The sequence below is a fragment of the Eulemur rufifrons genome, chromosome 2 (assembly GCF_041146395.1).
Source record: "Eulemur rufifrons isolate Redbay chromosome 2, OSU_ERuf_1, whole genome shotgun sequence".
Taxonomy (NCBI): Eukaryota; Metazoa; Chordata; class Mammalia; order Primates; family Lemuridae; genus Eulemur; species Eulemur rufifrons.
Genome location: NC_090984.1, coordinates 3,870,558 through 3,892,890, shown reverse-complemented (window position 1 = coordinate 3,892,890; position 22,333 = coordinate 3,870,558). Strand labels below are relative to the sequence as shown.

Here is a 22,333-nt window from a genome sequence, read left to right as displayed (position 1 = left end):
TCTAAGAGTGACCTTAGCCCCAGGTTCCACCAGTGGAAGGGCAAAGGGAGCCAAGGTCACCTGCAGGAGGTGGGGGCGGGGGCGGGTTCCCAGGCTGTCAGGGCTGCGGTCTGACTGTTCCCACGGCGCCCCGGCAGCAGATGGGCCTAGGCCCTTTTGTCCCTGGTCCGTGGCTGCCGAAAGGTCAAATGTCACCGCGGGGCCATGGGCAGGGGTCAGGGGGGTGGGGCTGAGCCTCAACCCACCCCCCAGGCGGGTGGGGTGGGGTGGGGGGGGTGGTTCAGACTGGAACTACTGGAGGTTCTGGGATCTGTGGTGGTCCTTCTCCCCCTGTCTCTCACCCAGCCCCAGGTCCCCCTTCTAAGCCCCCTCGGCTAGACTCCGCTCTGGAAAACCCCAGTTCCCTGCGCCCTCCCCCTCGCACGTCCCCCTTTCTTCCCTGACCCTTCTCTCCCTTCTAAGCCCCCTATTTAATCCCTTCTCTGAGATCTCACGCCAGTGTGCCCTACCAAGGATCCCGGCAGATCCAGGCCAGGGATGTATGTTCCCTGTCCTCACCCCAAAAAACCAGCCATGCCCCTACATTCCCAGCAGCCCCAGAACCAAAAGCTCCTCTCTGCCCCCCCAGACCATACTCCCCACTCACCCAGCAGGGCTCACATCAGGCTGTGGGTCCAGCCCTACTCCAGTCAGCCCATGGGAAGTCCTTCTTCATGTCTAACCCTAGTCCTTCCTGCTTTCTGTATTTACTAAGGCCTCCTCTACCTCCCACTCAGCCAGACCTTCCCTGGGGGAGATCAAAAGGCCCAGGGCTAGGTGTGCTGGCTCTCCTTGAGCCTCAGTTTCCCTTTAAGTGTTCCATGATCTCCAAGCATCTTCCCACCCCACTCCGGGGAGGGTGCCCCCTCAAGTCTCATCTGGGAAGGGGGAGGCCTACGGGCAGGTGGCAGGCCTGCATTGCTGTCCTGCCTGGCGCTCTCAAAGGCCCAGCCACGTGCCTGGGTGTCCAGCTCTGGGCCCAGGGCTGGGCGGGGAACAGGCTGGGTGGCTGGGCCTGAGGGACTCTGAGGTGAAAGGTCACCCCAAGGGCTGGGAGAAGGGCTTTCTTCCAGCGGGTTAAATGTTAACAGGCCCAGAGCCAGAGGCTCAGGCTGCCCCTACTCAGGAGACCAGGCCTTGCATACAAAGGGTGCTTAATAAATGCTGGGAGGGTCCCAGCCCCAAGTCTGGAGGGTTGGGTGGGATAGTGGTGGGGGGATTGGAGGCGGGTGGCAGCTGGGAGCCTGGAAAAGACATCTGCAGTCCAGCTGGCCGCCAGGCCAAGCCCTTTCTGTAAAGCACAGAAAGAAAAGGAAATTAAAGGGGAAAGGGGGCAGGCCCCGGCAGGGGAGGTGGGCATTCCTGCTGCCTCCAGCCGCGCTGGGCTGGTGGGCGTCCTGCCCCCAGAGGCCTGAAATTTTGGAAAGGGGCCCCCTGACCTCGTCCCCAGGCAGCCAGCCTCAGGCCACATCCCTTCCCCTGGAGATTGCAGGCACCAGGTGCTAACCCAGGCAGGGAAAGGGGGGGGTCTGATGCGGCCACTCTCTGGAAGTGGAAGCGAACGCAGTCCATCACGCAACTGTGCAAAGAAATGCTCCACGGTGTTCGTGTGTCTTCACAGGGGTGTACCCCTCCGGGTGCCACTGCCCCCGCCCCCGTCATAGCTTCTGCCGGGAATGCGTTGGAGGGGGGCGTTCCGAGGGGTGCCTGGAGGGAGGTCGAGCCACACAACGTCCAAGGCCAGAGGTGGCGGGGACGGCTTTGGAGAGACATCTTGGCGAGGCTCGAGGAAGAGCAGAGGGCAGCCGCGGCCCACGCCCCAGCCGCGGCCCGCCAGGGGTTAAGGCTGGAGCAGGGCGCGGGCGGGGGCGCGGGGGGAGGGGCGGGAGGGGGAGGGTCAGGCCCGGCGGCCCCGCGCTCCGCCCCCGTCCCTCCCGCCGGCCCGGGCGCCCGGCGCGGCGCGCGGCCACCCATGCCCTTATAAGGGCGGCCGTCGCCGGGGTAACGAGCGCCCGCCCCCAGCCCGCGGCGCGCGCCCCTGCCCCCGCCCCCGCCCCCCGCCCGCCCCGCGGATGGAACGTTGTGTGTCAAACCGGCCGCAGCGCGAGGCCGGCGCGCGGGGTCGGCGGCAGCGGCGAGAGCGAGGCTCGGGCCCAGGCGCAGGCCCAGGCCAGGCGGGCGCGGCCGCAGCGGGGGCGGCTGCTCGGGCGGCGCTGGCCGGCGGCTCTGCAGGCCCCGAGCTGCCGCCGCTGGCGCCGGGGGACCCGGGGGGCGCGGCGACCGGCCCCGGCGCGCTCCCGCCGCCCTTCCCCCGCGCCACGGGCGGCCGCGCAACTTGCGGCTAAACTTTCCCCCCGGCCTCCCGCGCTCGGATGGCGGCCCGCTAAGTTGGCCGCAGCCCCGGGCCGAGCGGCGGCCAGGCCAGAGGGCGCCCCCTGCGCAGCCCGGGCCGGGCCATGGCCCGCGCGCCCCCGCCGGGGCCCCAGGGCGGCGGGGCGCGACTTCTCCGGGTCCCCGGCCCGCGTCTCTAGCGCGCCCCTCCCCGGCCCGGGCCTGGCCCCGCGCACGCGTGGGAAAGTTGGCCTGGAACCGGCCCGACCAGTTCCGCCCGGGCGCGCGGACCGGCCGCAGGAAGTTGCTGCAAAACTTTTTTGGGGGGTGCAGCCGGTGCCCCCCGCGCGTCGGGGCCGATGCGCGCCGGGTAGGGTCCTCCGGGCCGAGAGGGGTGCGTGGAGGGAAGAGCGCAGAGGGGGCGCCCCGGCCCCGCTGCCCTGGGGCTATGGCCATGGTGACCGGTGGCTGGGGCGGCCCCGGCGGCGACACAAACGGCGTAGACAAGGCGGGCGGCTACCCGCGCGCGGCCGAGGAGGACTCGGCCTCACCCCCCGGTGCTGCCAGCGACGCCGAGCCGGGTGACGAGGAGCGGCCGGGGCTGCAGGTGGACTGCGTGGTGTGCGGGGACAAGTCGAGCGGCAAGCATTACGGTGTCTTCACCTGCGAGGGCTGCAAGAGCTTTTTCAAGCGGAGCATCCGCCGCAACCTCAGCTACACCTGCCGGTGAGCCCCCCATCAGCGCACCGCCGCCGCGCACCCCGCCCTGGCCTCTCGGGCCTCTGACCCTCGCGGTCACCTTGGGCCTGGCGCTGACCTTCCCTGGGCCTCCACTCCTCTTCTGAGATAGGGGCACAGCACCACCGCCCCCAGTTCCAGTCCTGGGATTGTGTATACAGTCGGCGCTGCATCGATGCAGGTTCCCCCCATCAGATGGTCCCCTTGCGGCTTTCATCCCAGTTACTTGTTTTTCCTTCCTCTGTTTTCTCTGGGGAGGGGTCATTTCCGCGCGGGGAGGGGTTAGGGGTGCTGTCAGAGTGGGACCCTAACCCCAGGGCACCCCTTCTCAGCGATCGGGGTGTGCGGGATCCCCTGGGGGAATTGAACATGGAACTTGGACCGTGGAGCTCGCAGCGTCCAGGGGCCATTGTCTGCGGCCGCGCGGATCGATATGGCGCGCCCTTGGGGTCAAATATCACTTCCAAAGTCGCTCTGGCTACCGAAGCGGCAGCGGGAAGGAGGCTGGGTGGCACAGGGCGACCTCCTTCGCATGAGGGGGCCCCGCTGTGGCGGGGAGCTGGGCCTGCCCATCAGCGGGGAACCCCCTGGGCTCACCCTGGGCTTTGGGTCACCGGAAACCGCCACTGGAGGGCCGACAGGGCCACCGGAATTGACTGAACCGCCTCCCTCTCCCAGGGGTGGGTGCAGACCCGCGGCTCGCAGAAAATCCCTTCAACTTTGGGTCGTCTCTGAGGCAAGATGGGAGTGAAATGTTTCCAAGAAGGAGCCCTGGGCTGTCCCAGGTTGGAGTCCTCTCGAGCAGGGTGTGGCCTTGCTAGTCTGGTCGGGTGTTGGGGGCGGAAGGTCCCTTGGGAAAGGGGTTGGGGTTGGGTGTCCAGCCCAGGGGACTTCTTTTCTCACCACTCCTTAGGGAGTGACAAGCCTCTACTCCGCCCCCGCCCCAGGAACATGCATCATCTCTGCAGAGCCGATACAGACAGTTCCATTTCCCAGATGCACAAAACTGAGGCCCAGAGGGGTCAGGTGCCTGTCCTGGGGTTACACATCAAGGGTCGCAGCCTGAGTTGGGGCTTAGCAAGGGGAACAGCGGGGCTGGGAAGGGTGCAGCCGAGTCTGGGTCGGGTGTCCCCAGGAAGAGCTGCTGAGGGCTTGTTAGCTAAGGCCACCGAGTAGGGCTCCGGGCACCCAAGGCTGGAGTTTGGCCCCAGGTGCCAGGTCAGGGTCTGCCTGGGATGGGTGGCCATGTGTGGCGGAGCTGGCTTGCTCCCTCCTCCAGAGCTAACTGGGCCACCAGACTTTGGCCTCATTCTTGTTGCTGGAAAAACTGCCTGCTCCCTGGCTGTGTCTTTGGGGAGGACAAGGGAGGGGGCTCAGGCAATTTTGGAGTCCCAGGGGCTTCCTGAGGGAGGGGTCAGGGAGCACCAAGCAGGGGCATTGTTTGGAGCTGGTTCTTCGGCAGCTTTGTGCTCTGTGAGCCGTGTGACCTAGTGAAGTCACTGTCCCATGCTGAGCCTCAGCTTGATTTAGCAGAGTCCCTCTGGGACCCATCCTGGGGGGTTTGTTGCCCGTTTCCCCAGAGAGACCCCAGCCCCAAGCCCAGCTCTCAAGGAGCCCCCAGTCTGGAAGGAGACACAGTGAGACAAAGCTGCCCCAAGCCTGTGGGATTTGGGGGTCCCAGGGAGGAAGCAAAGGCCTCTGCTGGGGGTCAGGGAGGGCTGCCTGGAGGAGGCCAGGGGAAGTAGACCTTGAAACACGAAGGGTTTAGCCATCAGAAGAGGGCCACTCTAGTGTGTGGCCCTGACAAACGCTTAGTGGCAGATTGGGGCAGCTGTATTGTAAGATGAGACTGCCCAGGCATGGGAGAAGTCAGAGCTAGGTGGTCCTGAAATGCTGGACCGAGGACAATAGGGAGCCATGGACGGTGTGTGAGCGGGGGAAGGCTGTGATCAAATTGGACTGGAGGCCAGAAGCCCAGAGGAGAGCTGATTTGGGCCAAGGGGTTGGGCAAAGCATGTACTCTTTGAAGAACTTACTGTTTCCTTATCTAGGGGACAGATCTATCCCAATTCCACAGCTGGGGAGGTGGAGACAGAAGGTTCAGGGCCTTCCCTGAGGTCAGGGCGCCCTGAGCCGGACCCTGCCTGCTTCCCCGCCCCAGGCCTGGTGGTTTCCACCCGGCTGCCCTGGACCCTCCCACCGCCTGTCCACTGGGCTTTGTTCTGGCTCTGCCTGAGCTCCCTCTGCCCTAGCGGGGCCTCTTCCCCGGGGCTCAGAGGCTGGCGCTGCGGGACCCAGGCATTCCGAGGTCCACAGAGACCCAGCTTTCTCCACCTCGCTATTGGGTTTCCCAGCTGGGGCCCGGACCCTGACAGCATTTCCCGGGGCCTCAGATTCAGTGCCTCCCCTTCAGGGCGGGATCTGATGGCCCAGTTCCAGATGAGGAAACTGAGGCTCAGTAGGGAAGTCACCACCTGAGGGTCCTGGCTGGGTGTCTGCAGCTGAGATGCATTTGTTTGGTTCCTTTAAGTGTTTGAGGGTTGGTTTTACTCTGTGACTGTCTCTGGGTACCCACTTGGAGCCCAGCTGGGACCCCAGTGATGTCTAGCCCAGGCCTTGGAGACCAGGCGAGTACAGGGGCAGGGCCAAGGGGAGAAAGTTCTGGGGACATTTGAAGAACAAGGGCCTGAACCTTCCTGCTTGGGGCTGACCCTGGGCGGGAGCTCATTGCTTCCCAGGGTGGGGCCACCTGTCCCGTTCCTGGAAGACGCAACGGCAGTGCCCAACAGCTGTCCAGAGGAAGTATCTTGCGCTCGCTTAGGGGCTGGATAGCCTTCCCAGAGGAGGGCCATGGCTGTGGGACCTTCAAGGGGGAAGGAGTTACTTCACTCATTCATTGGTGCGGGCCTGGTGCAAGTGGTGATACTGGGGCTCCACGTAGATGACTGGCTCCTGGCCTGGCTCCTAGTCAATTCACAAAGCCCAGATCCCTGACCGTATTCCCACCTGCTTTCACATCATCCTTGGGACGACGACCCCACGTCAGCCCGACAGTGACCAAATACAGGGAAGCTGTTCAGGCTTTCATATTTTTTCATTTCAGACCTTTCGCTTTCACTGCACCCTCTCTGCCTGGAATCGCCTCTCCATTCACCTGGGGAACTCCTACTCATCCTTCAAAACCCAGTTATAATGTACCCTCCCTGGCATGCTCATCTACTTTTCCACAGACTCCTATTTGCATCACCGCTCACCCCAATTGTCCTTTCCTCTCTATAGACCTGCAAGCTGAGTCCCTGTACCCCTTTGGGGCCACCTACCCAGTCCAAGGGACCACCCCACTCGTGTTTTTCAGGGGCAGCCACCAAAGGCAGCTCATAGGGTGGTTGGGGAGGAAGATGTGGGTGTCACAGGTTGCCCTGGCCTCTGCGTGCCCCCAGGTCCAACCGTGACTGCCAGATCGACCAGCATCACCGGAACCAGTGCCAGTATTGCCGCCTCAAGAAGTGCTTCCGGGTGGGCATGAGGAAGGAAGGTGAGTACCTGTTGGGGAGAGGCAGCCACCCTGTGGCCCGGGCAGGGGTGAGCAAATAGCCTTGCCTTTCCGGGGGCCTGGGAGCCCCTGGGGGCAGGGTCTGGCACCTGCTAACCTCATCACAAACGATCCCTTGATCCTGTGGGCCGTGGGCCGGCCCTAGGCTGGAGGAATCCAATTATGATCCGTGGCCTCCTGGTCGCCTCCGCTCGGGCCCACCTTACAACTTTCTCCAGCTCCCATCTTTCCCAGGAGCCCCCCTTCCCCAGCTCCTCCCTGGCCCTGACATCTTGGTGACCTCCTTGTCCCCTTGCCTGGCTGTTGCTTTATGAACAAGGATATATTTTTTTATTTGATTTGTTTTCCCTCCACCCTTCACCACTGCTTTATGTTTGCCCAAGGCAGGAACTCTGCCCGATTGAGTCAAAGGGCAGCCTACCCTTCCTCCTGACCCCAGGCGCCAGGAGCCAGAGGGAGGCCCAGCCTCTTGTCTTGGCCCCAGGAACCTGGGTGGACAGACACATGCTGAGCAGCTGGGCCTACAGCTCCGCCAGACACCCTTAGAATTCAAGTGGAACCCAGAGATTTCCACATGGAGCCCTGGGGTTCGGGCTTCATGTCCCTGCCTGGACTGTGTCATGGGCCAGGCCGGCAGTTCTTCCCAGTATCTAACCTGAGTCTCGCTTGCTTTAAAGTTGGTTTCTTTCTTGCCAGACCTCTGTGGGAGAAGCTGCTCAGAGTCTTAAAACTGTCTGGTCACTCCCTTTGGTCCGTTTAAGTTTTGAGATGACTCTCTCATCCTCACTCTGCAACCTGGATTTTGTCAGTACTTGTCCATTTGATCTAAAATCCTGATATATCTCAAATCAAGGCCTCAGATCTCCAAAGTCTCAGGGGTGGAAATATTCTTAATCACAACTCATGCCCCAAGCACAGTCCTACCTCAGGGCCTTTGCACAGGCTGTTCCCTCTGCCTAGAGTCTACCTTTTCCGGATACCTGTATGGCTCCCTCTTTTGCCTCCTTCAAGGTTTGCTTAAACATCACCTCCTCTTGAGAGGCCCTCTGGATTACCCTCCTATCTCCTTCCCCGTATTCCTGAGGGCAGGGATTTTTGTCTGTCCTATTCACTGATATATCCCCATGGCTCATACCAGGGCCTGCCACACAGTTGGTGCTCAATAAATGGTTCTTGGCTTGAATTACCATCCATTTAGCTTCTCCTATGTGGCAGGTACCATTTAGATAACTAAAGCAAGTTACATAGATTCTCATTTAATTCAGTGATCTATGTCATCATTATTATCATCTGCATTTTACAGATGAGGAAACTGAGGCACAGATCAATGAGGCCATTTGTCCAGATCAGAGAGCAATAGAGTATGGCTAGGATTTGAACCTTTTCAGTCTGGGCTGAATGATGAGGAGGAAGAGCTGGGAAAGGGTTTGAGGAAGATGGAGCAGCAATGTGCAAAGGCCCTGGGGTGTGAACATGGCCGGGTGAGGGAGGAATACTAGTTGCTTACAACCCAGTGAGCAAAGGAGGAAGGAGAAAGTCCCTCTGGGGGGCCAGGGGACCACTCTTGGGCCTTGTCCAGCTACACCCATTTGACAGTTGACCCTGAGACTCAAGAATCACTTGCAGCAGGCTTGAACCCAGGCCCCTGCTTTTCCGCTCCGCCCTGCTCCTGCCCGTGTCCCCCCTCTGATGTTTGCTCTTGGCCGGGTTGACCCAGAGTTCATGGAGGTGATGAGACAGGGCATGGCAACTCATTAAAGCTCATTAATTAGTCTCTGCCTGGCACCCCGCCCAGTCTGCCTCTCTGGCACAGGCTGGGCAGGCACGCAGCCACCTCTCCTCTTCTTTGTGCCTCAGTTTCCTCCTTCTTGCCTACCTGGTCACTGTGGACATGGGTCAACCGGGCAACGGGGTCTCCCCGCGTCATAGACAAGGTTACTGATAGCGGCCAGTGTTTACTGAGAACCCCACTCCCTACACCAGGGCGTCTGCGGGGACACAGACCAGACCCGCCCTCAGGGATCACCATCTGGCGGGCGGGGGGGAGCTAGAAAAATGATCCCATCTCCATAGGAGAGAGCTGGTGCTGGTGGGTATTGATCCCTTGCTTTGGGGTCCCAAGTCCTCTGCTCTGTCCTCAGCTTCGGGACCCGCATGATGGACAGATGGAGCCTCCGGGGCTGCCTAGCAGAGCTCACAGTCTAGCGGGAGGGATTCAGGCCCGAATGAAATTAGCCCCCACCCAGTGGTTCCGTTGCCACAGAGATGCTCCTCTGCGCCCCCTCCCAGGAGCTGGGGTGGGACAGGTGGTGGCTGGACATGGGCTCAGGCTGGAGGACTCCGGGAAGCCAGGGTGGGGCCTGCAGGCTCCAGGCCGCTTCTTTTCTAACCTGCCTGGGCCCATGGGGTGGGGCTGGGGGCCTGGGGCTTTGGAGGGGAGGGGCTGAGTGACCCACTGCTGACTTTTGTCTCCCCCTCCCTTTTCCTCCCTCCTTCCCCTCCTGCCTTATTCCTCCCTGCCGCTCCCCTCCTCGCTCTCCCTCTCCCATCCATCCCCTTCCTGTACCCGGTCCTGTCTCCGTCTCCTGTCCCTTCCCCATTTCCTGCGGCGGGGTCCTTGCCTCCCCCTCCCACCCCACATCCCTCACGTCCCCCTTCCCGCAGCGGTGCAGCGCGGCCGCATCCCCCATTCGCTGCCCGGTGCGGTGGCCGCCTCCTCGGGCAGCCCCCCGGGCTCGGCGCTGGCGGCCGCGAGCGGCGACCTCTTCCCCGGGCAGCCGGTGTCCGAGCTGATCGCGCAGCTGCTGCGCGCCGAGCCCTACCCCGCCGCGGCCGGGCGCTTCGGCGCGGGGGCCGGGGCGGCGGGCGCCGTGCTGGGCATCGACAACGTGTGCGAGCTGGCGGCGCGGCTGCTCTTCAGCACGGTGGAGTGGGCGCGCCACGCGCCCTTCTTCCCCGAGCTGCCGGTGGCCGACCAGGTGGCGCTGCTGCGCCTCAGCTGGAGCGAGCTGTTCGTGCTGAACGCGGCGCAGGCGGCGCTGCCCCTGCACACGGCGCCGCTGCTGGCCGCTGCGGGGCTGCACGCCGCGCCCATGGCCGCCGAGCGCGCCGTGGCCTTCATGGACCAGGTGCGCGCCTTCCAGGAGCAGGTGGACAAGCTGGGCCGCCTGCAGGTGGACTCGGCCGAGTACGGCTGCCTCAAGGCCATCGCGCTCTTCACGCCAGGTGCGTGGCCGGAGAGGGCGGCGCGGGGGCGGGGAGGGACCCGGCACCGGGCCGCGCCCTGCACGCACAACGGCTCTGATGCAGGCAGAGTGACACCTTGGCGTCCCCACTCCCCGACCCCAGCACTCCGTGTGGCTCTCGTCCCCTGGGTTTCTCTTCTTGGCTCCCAAGCTGAGACCCGCACCCGTTCATCCAAGTGCTCTTCGCGCTCAGGGAACATTGACAGCACAAAGGGGCGGGGACACGGGAGAGGATGTCCCCGACACCCGGCTCTGGTTCCCCTTAGCCCTCCAATGGCTGATTCCTGAGCCCCCATACCTCTGACCCTGGGTCCCCAGGGCAACCCTTAGGTGGCCCGGCTGTGGGGGATTGTCGTAGGGGCGTGGCTTGCGGTCCCGCCCACCGAGGGGCGGGGTGGTTACCTTAGTAACCATCCAGCCATGGTGGCGCTACCAGCCGCAGTCCAGCAAGTGGCGGCACAGCTGACTTTGCACTTCGGGCAAGCGTCCACTGTCCCCTGAGGGTTCCTTCGCCCACTGGGAAGGCTCCAGACCCCACTAGATGTGTCCTTCGGGCCATGCATGTAGGAGCCAGACTCAGGCCACTCGGAGAGGTTGTGTTCACTTGATAAATACGGCTGTGCCACCCTTCTTTCCCCAGACTTTTTCTCTGCCTCCGACCTTCATGGGTCCCCTCTAGACTCTTTCACATTCTCTTCCCCCCCAGGACCCCCGGGCTTTGGGCTGTGCCATCCTCCCCAAATCCCCTCCCCAGCCCCACCTTCCTCATGAACGTCATTAGAACTCGCTCCCTGCCAAAGGCTTCAGTCGAGGGCCCCAAGCACCCTTGAAACATCGCTACCTGCCCGCACCCCAGTGTCACTGTTGTCACATGAGGACGGATACGGCCTTAGATAACCCCATTTGTGTCCCGGCGTCCCATATTCCCCCTCCTGGGGAGCCCCCATCCTTACCCCCAGTCCTGAGTGGTGTCACCTCTGTGGGCCCTGTGTCCTCTTGACACCTCCCACCCTCATCTGACTCACCCTTGTTCCCCGCCCCCCCCAGATGCCTGTGGCCTCTCGGACCCCGCCCACGTGGAGAGCCTGCAGGAGAAGGCGCAGGTGGCCCTCACTGAGTACGTGCGGGCCCAGTACCCATCCCAGCCCCAGCGCTTTGGGCGCCTGCTGCTGCGGCTCCCGGCCCTGCGCGCGGTCCCGGCTTCCCTCATCTCCCAGCTGTTCTTCATGCGCCTGGTGGGCAAGACGCCCATCGAGACGCTGATCCGAGACATGCTGCTGTCGGGAAGTACCTTCAACTGGCCCTACGGTTCAGGCCAGTGACTACGATGGGGCCGGGTGTGTCGTGGCCAGGTCTGCGGACCTCAAGGGACAGGGATGTTGAGGCTTTCAGGGGCCTCCCAGGGCGGAGGACCCTGGCTTCTCTCCTCAGACTCCTATTTTTTAAAGACTGTGAAATGTTTGTCTTTTCTGTTTTTTAAATGATCATGAAACCAAAAAGAGACTGATCGTCCAGGCCCTGGCCTCTTCCTTCCCAGAACCCCTGGCAAGGATGGAGGTGAGGGATGGAGGGTCCGATCCTGGGACAGCCTTGTCCCTGAGCGCCCCAAGCATGAACTTGTGGGATGGTGGGGTTGGCTTCCCTGGTGTGATGGACAAAGGCCTGGCATCTGGACCGGAAGGACAGCCGGGCAAGGGTAGCGTGTGCCAGGCGGACCCTCTGGACATATAATCCACGTTGGACACTACAGGATGACTAAATCAAGGCCAATAATAAAGATGTTTCCTACCTGTACGGCTTCCCTCACTATCTTTCTGAGGACAGGGTGAAAGGGAGGGCACCCTACAGTGGGTACCACCCCCAGCCATCTGGAACATCCACAGCCACAATCTCATTTACCTAACAACAGTCCTACTGTGTGCAACTGGGTGGTTAATGTTTTTGTAGGACAGGTGGGGAAACAGGCTGGGGGCAGGGAGGGTGGGCCTGAGGTCAGCCAGTGAGTTGTAGGAGTTGAGCCCACAGATGGCATGGTGTCTGGGCTCTACTGTCTCTGGGAGAAACGTCTGGGGCTAGTCTTGTCACATGATCTCAGCCCAGCCAATCAGCCTTCCATTCCCCTGACCACAGTGATTCATGGGGGTCATGTGACTCAACGCTAGCCAGTTAGATTTATTTGATGGCAGGATTTGGAACTGGAAGGATATAATTAAAGCAAAGCAGCACTAAGAGAGGAAGACCAATTTCCCAAGATGCCATTGAAGCCCCTGGATCAAGCCATACCTGAAAGTCTTGGGTGTTTTTAGTCCCATGAGCCCAGACTTCCCATTTTGTGCCTGAGCCAATTTGAGTTCAGTTTCTTTTCACATGTAACTAAAAAAGCATCCTGCTTCTGAGATTGGTGTTTGGAAGGCGGGGACTGGAAGCTCAAGACTTTGATATGGAAGAGATGCAGGGTACCCTGTCATCTCAGACTCAGGAGTTTGTGGCCCAGCTCTGTGGTGGGAAAAGCTGTGGGATTTGGCACCAGGTGTGTACCTCTAGGGGCCTGGTAGGAAGGGCTCTGATGGCGGTGGAGGTGGCATCTCACAGCAGAGAAAAACCCCCATCAAAGATTCCCTTCTGAAAACAGCAAGGGAAGAACTCGGGTCTGTCACCCTGCAGGCCGGGCCAGTGCTCAGCCCTTAAGGCAGCCCCACTTCTCCCCAATGTTCCCCATTAGCACCTCAGCACCCCTCCATGTCCACCTTGGAAGAAGCCTGGGAAGATGCGAGGTTAGGCCACTTCCTGTGGAATAAATGAAAGTGTCTTGTGGGCATGCCCTGTTCCCAGAAGAGGGTGGGATGGGGAGGACACTGGGACCCCACTGGAGGCTGGACTGGGCTTTGCCTTGGGTCAGGGTCGCCTGCGATGTCATGTGAATGAGGGGTTTGTGTCCACTGCAGTCAGGCTAGACAGCAAGGCCTCATTTCTCAGATTGACAGGACATCTGAGGATTGAGTGAGACCATGATGTCTGTCCTGCATGTCTGTCCAGGCCTGACTGCTGAACTCCTATTTTCCTACGAAACCCTACCCATATGGCCCCTGGCCTCTCCAGCCTCCTTGATTGTTTAGACTCTGCTGTCCAGCCTTCTGTTACTGGGCCTAGGGCTATCTTCCCCAGACTACAGACTTCTTGAGGACAATCCTGGTGGCCCAGGGGCTGGCACTGTCTTCCCTGCCTGCAGTTGGACTTCTTGATTTGCTCCTGTGCCCTCTGGCTCCCCTGGGAGACCAAGTCTCAGAGAGGGCAGCTTCTGGTCCACTGTCACACAGCCCCACAGGGAGCCTGGCCCCATCGGTGTCCCACCGACCCCACCCAAGGCTTGGCCTAGGTCAAGCACTGGAGGATCCTCCCGCAGGCCAAGCATATGAACTGTGCCCACATAGTGCCTGGCATCAATCGCTGTCCAGCCTGGAATGCCCCAGGAGAAGTGGAGACTGGAAGAATCCACTTGTCTGGGTGGGGTCAGGGCCTCCTGCAGGGCCGGCAGGCTGCATCTGCCCCCTTCAGGTGGTCCCCAGCATCACATCGCATGAATTCTCGCTGCCCCAGCAAGACTCTGGAGTCTTCTGCTAGTTTTGTCTCTATTACTGGACCTGCAGAAACTGGGGGCCCCTGGGGCTCCCCAACAAGCCTGGCCAAGAAGGTGATGCTGGATGTCGGTCCCTCAGCTTCCAACCGGAAGGCTAGCTCAGGCTCTTGGAGGACAGGGATCCCCCTGGAAAGATGAGGGTTCAAACCCTGTCTAGAGATCCTGGACAAGTCCCTGTCTGGGAACCTCGTTTTTTTCCCTCTGGACAGTGAAAGAACGATATTTTGGTGATAACTGATCGAAATCAATCAAGCTTGTTAGGCAGCTGTACACAGTAGGTGTTTAATACGTGTTTATTCCACTGAGATGGAGAGCAAGACCTACTTCGAGGGGATGAGCTGGGGTCTGGGTCACACCCGGAGGAGGTCCTGGGAAGGCTTCCTCAAAGAGGGGCCACCAGAGATGAGCCCAAAAGGACAAGGCACCTGCAATCAGGAAAAGCTACCTCAGGTGGGCAGAACAGCGACAGCAAAGGCCACGAGGTACAAAAAGAAGCAAGGGTCCCTCACCCCTATGTGTCCCTGTGGCTGGCTGCCAGGATGCTCAGAAGTACACGGACCCCTCATTGCCTCCTCGAATGTCAAATTTCTGGATCTGGGTCTTGAGATGCCTCAGTTTGCCCTTCAGGTAGTGGCAGCGAGCCTGCTTGTCCAGGAAGCCGGGGTCCTAGGCGGGGTGAGAGCGGAGGTACTTGCAGCAGTCTGACCTATGGCCCTCGAGCAGCTTAGCCTCTCTCAGCCTCAGCTGTCTCTCCTTGAAACTGTGCACAGGTGCTCCAGCCCGGGGGAGTATCAGCGGTGCAGAGGCCAAGCTGTGGGACCTACGACTCACCCTTCGCTTCATCTCAAACTCCCTCCAGACACGGGCTGCAACTTGGGCCTCCTTCTGCAAGGGGAGGAGGAGAAAGGGGCTCAGAGAGGGTTGAATCCAAGGAGGGATAGGGAAACTGAGGCGCAGATAGACTAAGTCTGCAGTCCCCAACCCCCGACCCCGGACAAGTACCCATCTGTGAAACTCAGGAAAGCGGGGGAGGAGGAGCAAGCGAGCGAAGCGTCATCTGTATTTATAGCCACTCTCCATTGCTGGCATCGCCGCCTGAGCTCAGCCTCCCCCACCCCTGCCCCTGGCTGTGGAAAAACTGTCTTCCATGAAACCAGTCCCTGGTGCCAGAAAGGTTGGGGACTGCTGGGCTAAGTCACCCATCTAACGAGGACCTCAAGGGCCGACCTTGGCCATGTGTCACGGTGCCCAGCCAGCCTACAGGAGGAAGTCTCAGAAATCTGGACCCAGCGGATGCCCCAGAGGCTTGGGTCGGGCCACCCCTTAGGGCTGTAGGGCAGGGCTCTCTCCCAGGGCTGACCTGGCTTCGGGGTGGGGGCAGTGAGCTCAGCAGGGCCTCCAGCTGCTGGAGCTTTGCCTGTGCACAGCCCACCTCCTGCTGGAGCTCCAGGAACTCTCCGTACTGGTCCTCAAACACTGCGGCATAGCGGCTTCTTTGCCTCCTACTGCTCACTGGGGGGTACTTACTACCGAGTTGAAGAGGATCAAGTGTGAGCGTGAGTGTCAAGAGCTCCTCTCTTTTCCCCAGTTGGTGTAATTTGTTTGGCTTTGCTCACGCTGGGATTACAGGCCCTGGTAAGCTCTTACTCACCTGTCAAAACCCTCGGTGCCCCTTCCCTGTTCCCAGGTATGAAGAATCACACGGGGGACACTCACAGCTCATAGTCGGGCACTGGCTGAGGCCTAGGTAGATGCCCACCAGGGATGGCTCCAATGGGCTTCTTGGCGCTCAGAAGAGTCTGGGAAGGCAGCTCATCCTCAAAAACAATCTTCCTGGGCTTTGCCTTGTGGGCTCCAGGGTGGGGCTGGCACAGACGGCGGGGGGCACTGGTTTTGAGGCCCGGAGGCACCAGTTGCTGCGACACCACAGGAATCACGGTTTGGGGTAACCGGGGCAGCCTGGGAGACTAGAACCCTTTGCCTGGGCCCGGCCTGGGGAGCCCCTCCCGGTCAGACTCACCGGGGGCCCAGGGCCGGGCAGGAGGGTCTGCGGATCCCCCCTGGAGCCGCGGATCTGGGGGCGCTCCCGGGTGGGCATCGGCCTCGGGGAGACGCCGCTCGGCGGCCCCCGGGCTGGTGGGCGGGTCCTGCGGGCGGCGCTGTGGCCCGCGCGCGGCGCGGCTGGTCTGCGGGCGGCCTGCGGACCGGCGAGCAGTCCCGGCACCCGCGCGGCAGGCGGACCCGGGAGCGGCCAACTCTCCACCCGCGCGCGCGCCCCCCGGGCTCGGCCGCCATTTGCATAGACCCACGCGATTGGCCCTGGACGCGCCCTAGACCCCGCCCCCGGCTGCGTAACCCGGAACAGGGCTCTGCAAAAGAGCCGTGACGTCACCGCGCAGCTTGGGGCGGGCTCGAGTTAACCCCCGTACTGCCGGAGCCTTTCCCTCTGGGCAGCGAGGAGCCCAGGGTCACCACCCCCAAGGACCCTCCCCGGACCTCCGACCAGCCTGCAGGCCGCTCGGGTCGCTGCCGCCCGCGGTCACCTGTCCCAGCGTCCGGGGCTCCGAGCCTGGGTCCGCGGTCCGAGAGGCACTTCAGTCCCGCTTGTGCATTAACTGAACGCTGGACCTGACTGGCGGGGTCGCTTCGCAGGGCGGGGGCGGGGCGGGGGCGGGGCCGGGAGGGGCGGGGCGGGGCGGGGCCTGGTCACTCTCCCTCGAAAGACAGGTTCGAGTCCGACCTTGACCCAGGCTCGCGGTGTGTCTAGAGCTGGCTATTTATTCACTCCATCTGACCCTCATTTTATTTGTCTGAAAAAAAAAATGGGGTACTTTTCGCGAACTTATTTTTCCAGAAATTATGTTTTAAAGTTATAATTTTTATCCATAGAGTCATATTTAGAAAATTCAAGTAGAAAAGGCACACGGGGCAAAAGTGAATTTCTCACCCACGCCTGTCGCCAGAGGCAGCAGTTATTAATAATTCCTGTCTCCTTCTGGAGCGATCCTAATTCAATGACAAACATATATTTCCTTCATTGCAAAAAATACTGCAAGAATACTCATGTGAAAGTTTATTTGGCCACATGTGGGATAATTATCCGTTGGATAAATTCCTAGAAATGGAATTGCCGGGCAAAGGGACCTGTTTTCTGTGTGTTTTTGTTTTTGTTTTGAGACGGATTGTCACTGTGTTCCCCAGGCTGGTCTACAACTCCTGGGCTCAAGGGATCCTCCGGGCTCAGCCTCCCGAGGATGGCACCTGAGTATTTTACATTTGGAAGATATTGTCAAGTTACTCCTCAGTGAGGTTGCACCATTTATGCTTCTATCGGCAGTGAGAGAAACGGGCTTTTCCCCACGATCCTGCGGTATCACAGATTCCCTTAAGTGCATTATATCTTCGAAGTTTAGAATATCGCCTCATCTGCTGAGTGAAAAAGTTCAGAAACCATTTGTATTTGTTTTCCTGTTCATATCCTGCAAATCTTTTTTTTCGTGTGTGTGTGTGTGTGTGTGTGTGTGTGTGTGTGTTTAAGAGATGAGGTCTCACTATATAATCCAGGTTGCTTTCTTTCTTCTTTTTTTTTTTTTTTTGAGTCTCCCTCTGTCACCCGGGCTAGAGTGCCGTGGCATCATCATAGCTCACAGCAACCTCAAACTCCTGGGCTCAAGCAATCCTCCTGCCTCAGCCTCCCGAGTAACTGGGACTACAGGCATGCGCCACCATGCCCGGCTAATTTTTCCATTTTTTGTAGAGATCTCGTAGGGGTCCTATTATGTTGCTCAGGCTGGTCTCAAACTCCTGGACTCAAGCAATCCTCCCTCTTTGCCTGCCCCCTGCCCCCAAAGTGCTAGGATTACAGGCATGAGCCACTGCACCTGGGCTTATTGATTTTTAGGAGTTCTTCATACATCAAGAAAATTAATTTAACCATGCAGTGTATCTTTTTTGTTGCTATTATAAATGGGATACTCCAAGATGTTTTGCAACCACATATATATACATATATATAGTATATAGGAATCAAATTTTTAAATATCCATAAATCCATTGCTAGCTTATAGAATTCTCTTATTGAAATAGCTTCTTAGTTTGCTTGGGTCTTCATATATACAGTCATATCTGCAAATAATTTTGCCTTTTGTTTTCTTAGTTTTCCATTTCGTTTCTTTTTCTTACCCAGTTGCACTGCCTGGCACCTCCAGACAAGGTTAAATTATGGGGGAGGCGCAAGTGGCGGGCAGTCTTCTCTGTTCCTCACTTCCACAGTGGAACTGCGAGTATTTGCACAGTAAACTCAACGCTGCTTTGGCTTTTGTGAGGAAAATGGAAAATACCCATCTTTTCTTTCTTTTCTTCATTTTCTTTCCTTTTCTCTCTTTCTTTTCCCTCCCTCCCTCCCTTCTTTTTTCTTTCTGTTTTTAGAGACTTTAAGTAATGGATGCCGAACAGTACAAAGTGCCTTTCAGCATCTATGATTTTGTTTTCTGATGCATTAATGTGGCTTCCTCATACTGAATCATTGTATTAATACTTTTTTTCTTTTCATAAGAGGTTGACTTTATCTTCATCACCACACGTACCCTGTGTACACCTGTTGGTGTAAAATCCACTTTCTACACAGCTGGCAATTTCCCAGTGGTTAGAACTCTGGAGACTTTGCAGATAGTGCTGACGTCTCTGGCCTCACTCTCAAGGTGCTGGCGGCCCAGTCGACATTTGAGATGGTGGAGTTCTCCCTGTGTTGGTCCTGCTCTGACTCATTCAGCTGGTGACAGCAACCAAGTAGTGTTGGCCCTCTCCCTTTCTTGTTTTCTTGAAGTGGTGGTTGTCTTGGAGAGGATTTTTTCCCTGAGCTGCTTTGAGGGGGTCTTTTTACCTTCATGGTTATCTTAGGCACCTTGACACTGTCTCTGGACCTGGGTGGACAAGGGGCCCTCCTCTTCTTCCCTCCTTTGGTGTTTGGGGTTGGTTGTTCAATGGCTGTGCTGGAGGCCTGTGGTTTCCTGGCCATCTTTGCCGTGCCAGGACTTCCTAGCAGTCTTATGATCTGCCACTAGAGTTTTAAAAAATCTCTACCTGGTGGTTTTAGATCTGTGTTGATGGGGGTCAACCTCCTTGATGCTCATTGGAGTGAACACTCATGGAGATGCCCTCTCTGGTGCCTGTCCTGGGGCATTGGAGAAAGCTTCTCAGCACAGGGGCATTGTGGTTAGGGCTTTGCTGGATGAATAGGAGTTTGGTACAAGGCAGAAACATAGTTCCAGCAGAGAGCATAGCAGTGGAAAAACAAGGCAGTAGGGGTTCACGTTCATGCCTGTTCACGTTCCCATGGGACAGACACCTGCAGCACCTATCACCTGCCCACCCTCCTTCCTCTACCAAGCTCCCTCAGTAATTGCCCTTACAGGCTGTGCCTGTCTGAAGTTGGGGTAAGCAGAGCCCAGGACGCACTGTTTTCCCAGGATTCCTCCTCCACAACCCCTGCCAGGGTCCCAACCCCAGTGCCCTCCCAGTTCTCTGCTGAAATGATCAGAATGTGACCTGGGGAGGACAGGATCTCCACTAAGCTCTGGGCATGACCTACATGTGTTTGTTGAATGACTGTGTGAGGGATCTGCAGTGTCCCAAGAGCTGGCGCTGTGGCTGGGCTGAGCCCCATCTCTAATTATTTCCTTCAATCCATGGAAGGCCCAACATTGATGCCCCCCTCCTCCATGCTGAACTCCAGGCATGGCCCCACTCCTCCCTATGATCTCTGGCCTCACCCTGACCTCACAGCGCTGAAGGCACTGTGTCAGCTCTGACTCCACCAAACTGGAGGCATGGGAAAGGCACTTGGAGGAAACGGGGGGGTGTCTGATGAGTCACTGCCCCGCCCCCATCCTGCCCTTCCTCCTCTCCTGCTCATACACTTTCTGTGGCTCTCAGGGCCCTCCAAACACCCTCCCATCTCACTGCCCAGCCCAAAAGGCACCTCTGGACAGGGGCAGCAGGGCGGAGAGAAGACATGGTCTTTATTTGAGTTTGGGCATGACGCGAATGAAGAGGATCATACTGATGAAGATGAAGCAGACGATGATAAGCATGGCCCAGAGCAGCCAGTTGACTGACTTCTGCGTGTGCTGCTCCAGCCGCTCTGACTCTGTCTTCAGCTTCTCCAGGCTCTGGTCAGCCATCTTAAGCGAGTGTGACAGGGTCTGTGGGTGAGGCGGGGAGAGTGTCAACAGGACTAGGGCCAAGGCTGGCCTCTCCCCACTGCCCTGGGGCAGGCCTGCACCTCTCGGCCCTGGCCAGTGTGGTGCTCTGCTGGGAATGTCATTTTTGCCCTCTACCAAACTCCTATTCATCTAGCAAAGCCCTAGCCACAGTGCCACTGTGCTGGGAAGCCTTCTCCAATGCCCCAGGGCAGAGGCTGGAGAGTTCCCACAGTTCCCACACCTGGTTGTCCTTCTTGATGACGCTCTGGGCGGCCAGTGTGTTGGTCTTGAGGCTCCGGGCCAGGCCTAGCATCTCCTCTGCCAGCTTTTCCTGGAGGTCCTGATGCCGTTGTAGGACGAAGTCTAACTCAGCTGCCGACTGCTTTTCATCTCCTGGCCTGGGCCCTGCCACTCCACTGATCCCACACATGCGCACGGGAGGGCACGAGAGATGGGGTTGGGGAAGGGGAAGGGACTAACACGTTCCCAAGGAACCCAAAGGTCGTGGCTCCAGCCAGTGCCCTGCCTGGGGCTCAGTTTCCTCTTCTTTGCTTTGGCTTCTGGGAAGAGCGTCCCCAGAACCGGTTTCTGGTGGGTGGTCAGGGCCTCTGTGGTAGGGCCTCGGGGGCCCAGGGTTTGTCTGGCGCCCTCCCCTCCCCAACGCCCCTACCGCCCCAGGGCTGCAGACACTCACCCTCTCTTCCTCACATCCAGCGCAGGCTCTGAAAGTAAAACAGGCCAAGCAGGAGGAAAGAGAGGGTTGGCTTTCTGTGTCCAGCCTCCCACCATCGCCTGTGCTGTCTGTCTGCACCTTACAATGTTGCCTGCCCATCTCACCTGCTCACGCTCAAAAGCTCTAGCTTGAATACCCCCTCTCCTAGGAAGCTCTCCCTACCTGACCTAGGTCCCTGCCTCTGGCCTAGCCTTGGCTCCGTGGACTGGGTGTGTCCAGCTGTGGCTCCTCCGGGGGTTACCTCCCCTGTCCTGGCTTCCCCTCCAAGTATAACTCGGTGATGCCGTCTGGGTGACACTTTCCCTGGATTGGGGAAGACCTGTGGGAGCCAGGCTGGGCATGAGGGACGTGGGGCAGCAGGGGTACATGTCTTGTCCCAGGCAGGTGGGTCTCAAGTCCTGTTCCATTCAAGATGACTCACCTCCGGCAGAGTCCTGTGGGAAGAGGGAAGAGGCAGGCACAATGTCACCTACTTTGTTTCAAGACTGTCCTTTCTGCTCTCAGAACTTCCCCACCCTCAGTCAGGACCCTGGGCAAATCCCATGACTTCTGAGCCTCAGTTTCCTTATGTGTAAACCGGTAACAACAGTAGCTTATATTGTGAAGAGTTGAGCTGGTCCGTGTAAAATGCTCAGAAAAGCATTTGGCCTTGTGTGATGGCTCAGGAGAGAGACTGTGAGGCCCCCTGTGGTCCCTATACCTTACAGTGTTGTCATTCTGGCTGCCCCAGGCACCGAACCCGTCCCTGTCCAGGGAGTTCCTGGGGACCAGAGAGAGCCCTACCGTGCCTAGCAGCTCACTCCGCATCTCACTGGCGTACCGTGCCCGCGACTGCAGATGCACCGTCTTTGTGGCGGGCACCCTCTCCCGGGCTGTGGTCGGCACGCGGCCAGGGGCCAGGAGCTGGTTGGCAAGTGCCTTCTCTGAGGAGGAGGTCTGCAGACATGTGGGGAGAGAGGTCACTGGAGGGCAGGTCCTGGAGACCCCAGTGAACATGATGGCAGTGAGAGGGCAGAGGTGACCCTGCTCACCAGCTTCTCCGCCTGCAGCATCCCCTTCAGAAAATCCACCTTGCGCGAATATTCGCTGATCACCTCAGAGGCCGGTTTGCTGGAAGGCAAGAAGAAAAAGAAAATGCCCACTGTCCCCAGCTCAAGGAGGGGTCCCAGTTGGGACTGCGATGCCCTAACAGAACCCCCACACCCTGGATTTGAAACCCCTGCAGCGCCCGCACTCACCTCGCTTGGGCCTTTAGGGCCTGCAGCATGTCCTCCAGGGCCCCCACGTACTGCGGAGGGAAAGTGGGGTGTCAGCCTCCCGGGTCCTTGCTCACGTGGGTCAGAGCCAGGGGCCGGTGAGGCCGGCAAACGGGGGGGAGCCTAGCGCGAAGGAGGCGGGGCCAGCCGGGAGGGGCGGGGCCCCAGGGACAGGTATGGAGCTGCAGGTGGACGTGGCGGAGCTGACCGGAAAGGGCGTGGCCGGCGTGGCTGTACGGGAGGGGGAGTCGGGCCGTGTGGCCTCCGGCCCCGGGAACCGCCCTCCGCGAGTCAGGCTATACGCGGCCGTGCGGAATTCTCCTGACCTTCTCCAGACGCCACTCTTCCGGGTCCCGCTTCTCCGCTGCCATCGCCTCGCAGCGACATAGCAGACGCACCAGGTTGAGCTCCAGCCTGGACGCCACCATCGCTGACCGGCGGGACCCCGCCCCTTCCGCCCGCGCCATCTTAAGGGAGGGCGGAAGTGCCTTCATCTGACCTCCTTCCGGGTGGAGGTGTCCTCCCCCCACCCCCGCCTCCGTTCACTTGCCCAGGTTTGTTTGGGGCGGAAGATCTTGTTTTAAGGCGAGGCGACGTC

The 22,333-nt window shown here is 59.5% G+C and overlaps 3 protein-coding genes across 7 annotated transcripts; 1 reads left to right on the top strand and 2 right to left on the bottom strand.

Moving 5' to 3' along the window:
- The first annotated feature begins 2,128 nt into the window (after window positions 1-2,128).
- NR2F6 (nuclear receptor subfamily 2 group F member 6) lies at window positions 2,129-11,700 on the top strand. 3 transcript variants are annotated; one of them, XM_069476075.1, is made up of 5 exons: window positions 2,270-2,855; window positions 2,937-3,096; window positions 6,549-6,643; window positions 9,326-9,886; window positions 10,954-11,700. In XM_069476075.1, exons 1-5 carry the CDS (start codon window positions 2,819-2,821, stop codon window positions 11,226-11,228), a joined length of 1,128 nt encoding a protein of 375 aa, XP_069332176.1. In that variant the 5' UTR covers window positions 2,270-2,818; the 3' UTR covers window positions 11,229-11,700. The 3 variants fall into 3 exon arrangements, with proteins under 3 accessions (XP_069332165.1, XP_069332176.1, XP_069332187.1); XM_069476064.1 differs by having other exon boundaries at window positions 2,129-3,096; XM_069476086.1 differs by lacking the exons at window positions 2,270-2,855; window positions 2,937-3,096 and adding an exon at window positions 3,816-3,893.
- A 2,111-nt stretch (window positions 11,701-13,811) lies between these two features.
- OCEL1 (occludin/ELL domain containing 1) lies at window positions 13,812-16,181 on the bottom strand. Of its 2 annotated transcripts, XM_069493497.1 has the most exons (7): window positions 16,087-16,181; window positions 15,564-15,740; window positions 15,260-15,459; window positions 14,904-15,069; window positions 14,375-14,428; window positions 14,053-14,209; window positions 13,812-13,968 (listed from the first exon to the last, which is right to left on the bottom strand). In XM_069493497.1, the coding sequence occupies exons 2-6, from the start codon at window positions 15,639-15,641 to the stop codon at window positions 14,087-14,089; spliced, it is 621 nt and encodes a 206-aa protein (XP_069349598.1). In that variant the 5' UTR covers window positions 15,642-15,740; window positions 16,087-16,181; the 3' UTR covers window positions 13,812-13,968; window positions 14,053-14,086. The 2 variants fall into 2 exon arrangements, 1 of the variants encoding a protein (XP_069349598.1); XR_011236079.1 differs by lacking the exon at window positions 15,564-15,740.
- Window positions 16,182-19,563: 3,382 nt separating this feature from the next.
- On the bottom strand, window positions 19,564-22,202 carry USE1 (unconventional SNARE in the ER 1). Of its 2 annotated transcripts, XM_069493477.1 has the most exons (9): window positions 22,062-22,202; window positions 21,718-21,767; window positions 21,511-21,589; window positions 21,263-21,415; window positions 20,901-20,913; window positions 20,721-20,798; window positions 20,441-20,468; window positions 19,988-20,162; window positions 19,564-19,746 (listed from the first exon to the last, which is right to left on the bottom strand). In XM_069493477.1, exons 1-9 carry the CDS (start codon window positions 22,200-22,202, stop codon window positions 19,564-19,566), a joined length of 900 nt encoding a protein of 299 aa, XP_069349578.1. The 2 variants fall into 2 exon arrangements, with proteins under 2 accessions (XP_069349578.1, XP_069349584.1); XM_069493483.1 differs by lacking the exon at window positions 20,721-20,798.
- Window positions 22,203-22,333: the final 131 nt, after the last annotated feature.